Source organism: Rutilus rutilus (genome assembly GCF_951802725.1).
Source record: "Rutilus rutilus genome assembly, chromosome: 7".
Classification (NCBI taxonomy): domain Eukaryota; kingdom Metazoa; phylum Chordata; class Actinopteri; order Cypriniformes; family Leuciscidae; genus Rutilus; species Rutilus rutilus.
The window spans coordinates 3,822,733-3,829,227 of record NC_140221.1 but is presented as its reverse complement, the minus strand read 5'-3'; the positions used below and the strand labels follow the sequence as shown (position 1 = coordinate 3,829,227).

General features: G+C 42.1%; 1 protein-coding gene across 1 annotated transcript; it reads left to right on the top strand.

Moving 5' to 3' along the window:
• The first annotated feature begins 782 nt into the window (after window positions 1-782).
• LOC311293889 (uncharacterized protein) lies at window positions 783-6,194 on the top strand. The gene is made up of 3 exons (XM_084414425.1): window positions 783-1,604; window positions 1,739-5,826; window positions 6,016-6,194. The coding sequence occupies exon 2, from the start codon at window positions 1,781-1,783 to the stop codon at window positions 2,288-2,290; it is 510 nt and encodes a 169-aa protein (XP_084270551.1). The 5' UTR covers window positions 783-1,604; window positions 1,739-1,780; the 3' UTR covers window positions 2,291-5,826; window positions 6,016-6,194.
• Window positions 6,195-6,495: the final 301 nt, after the last annotated feature.

The following is a 6,495-nucleotide window of genomic DNA, read 5'->3' as shown; positions in this document are numbered from 1 at the left end:
GCTGAAGCTCCGCTATAGATATAGATTATATTTGCATTTCCTCTTCCAAGGCAGCAAAAGTGTTAAAGGTGTAGGTTTAGTTTTGGAATAGCCTTTGTTTCGGTGTAAATAATGAAATGCCGCATGAGAACGCTTTGTTGTTGTCATGACAATAAACGCGCATGTTTTTTGTTTTTGTTTTTTTAAATCAATTAACAATGCAAATTAATGCAAGAATGAAAACCATTAGCAATTCGGTATGATAATTGTAAGTTTTAAATGGCAAATGAATATGTACAGACTTTAACGTTACATTATTAATGTAATGTTTTAATGTTGCATTGGCATGGCATGGTTCAAATATTATCTGACCCTTATTAATTTGTTGCAGTAAATGAAGAGGTGTCATATCGGTTCAGTAAGGAGTACTGCAAGGCTCAGTCAGTACTAGGACCATTGCTTTTCACCCCGTACATGCTACACCAGTTGGGAGATATTATTAAGAAGCATGGTGTTAGTTTTCACTTTTACACTGATAATACTCAGCTCTATATTTCTTCGCGCCCTGAGGAAACATACCAATTCACAAAATTAACAGAATGCATAGTTGATATAAAACAATTGCATGACTAGTAATTTCTTACAACTTAATTCTGAAAAGAAAACCAGAGGTTTTAATTATTGGACCAAAAACCTCCGCACCACCATGCTATTCTGTAGGCAGAGTGTTTTTTTCAGCATATGCTTCATTCTTCTTCCCTCGAAACATACCGCTGATCCATAGGGCAGAAAAGTTTTTTTTCCTATCACTCCATAGAACAGAATCCCAAAACTTTGGCTAACTTATATGATTTTGAGCAAATTGGAAGTGATATTTCTTGTGCTTTTGAGTCAGTAGTGGTGAATGTCTTGGAGTTCTGGCATTGAAAGTATGCGCCGTACTGTGCAAGCTGAAACCTCAGTGGCTGTTGCCAAGTCTTCCTGCAGGTCTTTTGCAGTCACTCCAGTGTTTTTCTGAACCTGTCACAGTTCATGGATTCATTGACTCATTCTCTCTCCCTGTGTGGGTGTGTCTGCTGATTGTGCTGATCATTAGCTCCAGCTGCGGCTCGTCAGTTAGCTATTTAATGTCTGTGTATTCTGTCCTGTGTTGTCAGATTGTTTGGTTCTCTTGTGGTTGTGTCCTGGTCCTGTTCGTGTTCTCTGGTTTCTCGTCTTCATTTCCTGTTTGGAGTTCTATCCCTGGATGCCTGGTCGTTCCTGTGGTGATCCACGGAGGATCGGTTTTGCCCATTGCGTCACTTCGCTGCCTTGTGCCTCTGTTACCTGCCATTTCCTCGGATTCTTACCCATTCATTCACCACTGTTGTTATTGTTCAATAAATAGTCTTTTCACTTCGCTACTGAATCCGCTTCTACTTCCTGACAGAACGATCTGACCACTGTCATGGATTCAGCGAGGGAAGACGGTCTGCAGGAATTCCCATCCCGCAGTAATTCACGCATGGATCGACAGGAGGAGCAGATGGTGGCTACGGGTCACACGGTACAGGCCTTGGTAGCGCAGGTGTTCAAGCTCACCAACCAACCCGACAACTGAGAGCTCCCACTGCGCCAGCCCCACCGTGAGTTCCCCCTGCTCCTACAAACACCGGCCGTCAGCATGAGCCGCGCCTACTCACACCCGAAGTCTACACGGGTGAGCCCAACTATTGCAAAGCATTTTTTAACTAAATGTTCTTTATTCTTTTCTCTCCAGCCACTGACATTTTCCACTGAACAGTCTAAGGTGGCTTTGGTCATGACGTTACTGTCGGGGCACGTGTCTCAATGGGGAACGGCGGTGTGGGAGAACCAGCATCCGTGCTGCTCCTCGTTCCAAGCACTCTCTGAGGAGATGAGGCGAGTCTTTGATCGCGTGGTGGCAGGTCGTGAGGCGGCCCGCGTGCTCGCCGACCTTCGTCAGGACAACAGACCCGTCTCCAACTATTCCATCAAGTTCTGGACATTGGCGGCCGAGTGCAAATGGAACGAGGAGGCGCAGTGGGACATGTTCTTGCATGGGTTGGCTGACCGCATTCAGAAGGAGATCTTCACATTGGAACTTCCAACAAGTCTCGACGGACTGATCGATTTGGCTTTGTGCGTGGACACGCGTCTACAACGTCACAACATCAGACTCAATGTCCCCAACCCTTCGAGTATTGTACTGCCAGTATCAGCAATGCGGTTAGCCCCACGCTCGATCACGAACCCATGCAGGTGGGTAGAGCTCGGCTTTCCAGGGAGGAGAGAGAATGGCGGAGGGTGAAAGGACTTTGCCTTTACTTTGGCGGAACTGGACACTTTCTGGGGAACTGCCCAGTAAAAGACCAAGCCCGGCAGTAGGACTGAGGTTACTATCGGGCGGACTAGCCGTGGAAGAATCCTCATCGATTACTCTCCTCCCGGTAAGACTGCAATGGGCAAATGTAGTTCATCATTGTCAGGCTCTTCTGGATTCAGGAGCAGAAGGTAATTTTATGGACTACACCCTGGCACAACACCTCCAGATTCCTATAATTCCACTCACCCACCCGATCTCGGTCAATGCTCTTAACGGACAAGAACCTCCTGCCATTACTTTCACCACCGGTCTGATCACTCTCATCACGTCTGGGAATCACATGGAGGAGTTGTCATTCCTGCTCACTGAATCTCCATCAGCCTCCATAGTTCTGGGCCAGTAAATTTAAGTCATTGGCTAGAGGGTTCGGGGGTACCTTTTATCGTCTGGACTGACCATAAGAATCTTGAATATATCAGATCAGCTAAACGACTCAACTCCAGACAGGCTCGTTGGGCACTTTTTTTCAGTCGGTTAGAGTTTTCCCCTTCTTATCGTCCGGGTTCTAAAAACATCAAACCCGATGCCTTATCTCGTATTTTTGACCATTCCGAACGCCTGTCCACTCCCGAGTGCATTATACCTGAGAGGCTCATTGTCCCAGTCCACACTCACATGCGAGATCGAGTCGAAGGTCCACACGGCCTTAGAAGGGGTATCGCCTCCGCCCGAGTGTCATTGCTCCAATGTGGCGTGTCACCCAGGAGTAAACCGTACCAGCTTTTTGGTCAAGCAACGATTCTGGTGGCCCTCCATGGCTCGCGACATTCAGAGTTTTGTTTTGGCATGTTCTATCTGTGCTCGTGCTAAGACTTCCAATCGACCCGTGGATGGGTTACTCCAACCGCTGTCTGTCCCTTCGAGACCCTGGCCCCACATCACGCTCGATTTTGTTACTGGAGCCAGCAACTCTCATGGGTTGAGTACACACATAACTCGTTACCAGTGTCATCCACGGGCCTCTCTCCATTTGAGTGTAGTTTAGGGTACCAGCCACCTATTTTTCCCAGTCTGGAATCCGAAGTCGCAGTCCCCTCTGCCCACACTTTCGTCCAGAGGTGCCGCCACACTTGGAGAAAAGCCTGTGAGACTCTCGTCCAGGTGGGAGCGCGCACTAAGGCTCAGGCCGATCGCCACCGGTCGAAGCGTCCCGTCTACGTTGTGGGTCAAAAAGTATGGCTTCCTTCCAAGAACATTCCTCTCCGCTCCGTCTGTAACAAATTAGCTCCCAAATTCATCAGCCCATTCATTGTCACGAAGATTCTTAGTCCGGTGACAGTCCGCCTTGAACTTCCTCCTGCGTACAGGAGAATTCATCCCGTCTTTCATGTCTCAAAATTGAAGCTAGTTTTTCATTCTAATATTAATCCGCTTGCCCCGGTTCCCGGGGGAAGTTCTGCTTCTACTTCCTGACAGAACCTGCCTTCTCAGAAATCTGGTTGCAGCCGTTGAGAGCCATATTTGACCATGACCATATTTATTTATTATTTATTTGACTTATCCATATTTATTTCTAACATTCAGACAAACATGACGCTCAATAAACCTATAGCCAGGTATTTCATGTGTTCTAGCTCAAGCACACCTGGTGCAACTAATGAAGCCCTTGATTGGTTGCAACAGGTGTGCTTGAGACAAAAACTGTTTTATTATCAGAATAACAGAGTTGCTCAATAAATGTAAAATCCAGTATCTTAGGATAAGTTTTTGCTTTGACTCTTAAACAATCTCGTAATTGCAGATAACTAAAGAATTATTTATTAATCAAATTGTATTTTTTTTTTAACTATTCAAACGACATTAAAACATCACCATAAAAACAATGCTCCAACAATGTAATTCCTTTAACTGGCCATATCTTAAAAATATTGTTTTGATGACACATTGGTAGCAATCTGTTCCCCCATGAAGGTGTTTTAGGGGAAAGAAAATTACCCTGTCCCAGCAGAGGCCGCAGTTTATACCAAGTCTGAACTGAATGAATAACAATGGGATTATTAGTTCTTGTTTTGATCAGTTTGTCATCCCATGTATATAAAATATTGGCAGGACATTCTTTTATCTCAGATTTCTCTATATTCAGCCAAGAGGGAAATGGGGGTTTTGGACACCAAAAACATCTGAGATGAGGGATTCTGTTCAGGGGGTTGAATAATTTTGAGACTGCAGAGGTCATCAGAAGTTACATTTTCAGTTGAATTTGGGGAAACCACTTGAAACATTTGTTGTGTTGAGCTATTTCAATTACTTTTGTTTGATTTGTTCATTGCAAACAGCTGAAAGTCTGTAAATTTTGCTGATAAGCCTGATTTGCAATGGGGGGTTGAATAGTTTTTGATTACAACGGTTTATGACATATTACTGTAGTGTACTTGGTACTATATAGCTGTGGAAAGTGAGCAATTTTAATGCTAATGTGAGATGTTTGTGCATTTGTAAGAGCGGTTATGTAAGCTGAAACCGCCACTGGTTAGATACAGTGTCTTCTACAGGCAGCATTTCACACTCTGGTGCACCGTAGACTTAAGCCAGCTTTTACACTAACAGAGACACTGCTGTTCACTACAGAATATGAATGTATTAAACCCAGTAAGTTTCTCAACATTTCAAAATAAGGTTCTTTATTTATTTTAACATTTAACTATGTATAGAAAAGGATGTAACACTCACTTTTACCAATCCAATGAACAACTGATGGATTTCACTCAGAGAATTTTACTCACAGTCACAATGTGATAGTAAAGTCAGTCACAACTGCATTTCATGCAGACTTTATGATCACCTGGACAATTTGTAATGTTGAGACATTCTTTGTACAATGATTGAAATGGATTAAATGAAATAAATGAACACAAGACATTAGCAACTACAGCTGTTGAATGTAATTACAGTCGATAGGATAAGAGGCTCTATATGATGCAAGGAAAGGGAAGGCTGTTTCGAAGCATCCTTGTATTTGAGAGATGTTCAGGCCTCGTGAACCCAGAATACTCCTTTAATGACACAGGCATGGGGTCTGTTCGCCTGACACTGAACTGCTATTTAAAACACCACTACAGATGTTAGTCTAAAGAAGCATCTAGTCAAAAACAAGACTTCTCCTACAGCGTTGCACGGTTACTGTGAAACGGTTTTGTTTCACATTATATGACTTTACATCTTTTTATGATTTTTTTTTAATGATGATTTGCATAATCAACTATAAATTCAGATCAGGCAGCAGAGGAATTGCAGTTTTTGCTTATTCATCAACACAATAATTTGATTTTCCATCTGAAATCACCAACTCACAGAAATGCTACTGAAACCTTAACGGCATGAAACTTAAATTGCGATAGTATTTTCTTCCCTGTTTGTGATGTATATCCAAGTGAAATGGCTTCTCGAACAAGAAAAATGTACGTCATCAGAGATGCCGCTACAGGAGGGAGAGGAAGAAATTTCGAATAAAGACTAAAAATGTAAGAAAGAAGAGCACACAAATAAAATAAAATAAATGAACATTTTATTTCACGTGTAAAATACTCCAACACACTTTAATATTTTAAATGTAGCCTATATATTTAGTGTATTATATATTTTCTAAATACGTGAAGTGTATGCATGTATGAGTATTTCTTCTGTAACTTTTCTGTATGATGATTTTAAAGAAAACCCATACAAACCAAGATGACAACCAACAATGAACCAAGAGAGGCTCTCAGCACTGCCACTAATTTCCATTGAACAGAACATACAAAGGTCTTTGGATATGGAGGACATAGTGACAGCATTTGCTGTAGATAAGGCTCATAAGCAGCGTTTTTAAGGTGACAATCCATTATAAATATGAAGATGTATGTACTCTATCTTGAGAATTATATTGTATCTTGATGAAGATTGACATTTTGTTAATTAAAACATAAGCACTTTAATGTTGTAAACAATTAACAGTTTATGTTCTGTTGTGTTTTGACTACTTTGTCTAGGTAACAAAGATATATTAACAAAAAACTCTTTTAGAAGGGCCTCATTGATTCATTTTGCCTGTTCCACTTAATGTTGGTTCGCCTCTGCAAACCAGAACAAATGATGTACTGTCACACAAACCAAAGCCAAACACTGAATTTTTATCATTTTACCACCAAATC

Coding starts and splice junctions, on each gene's coding strand:
- LOC311293889 (XM_084414425.1), top strand. CDS start 1,781: ATGACGTTACTGTCGGGGCACGTGTCTCAATGGGGAACGGCGGTGTGG.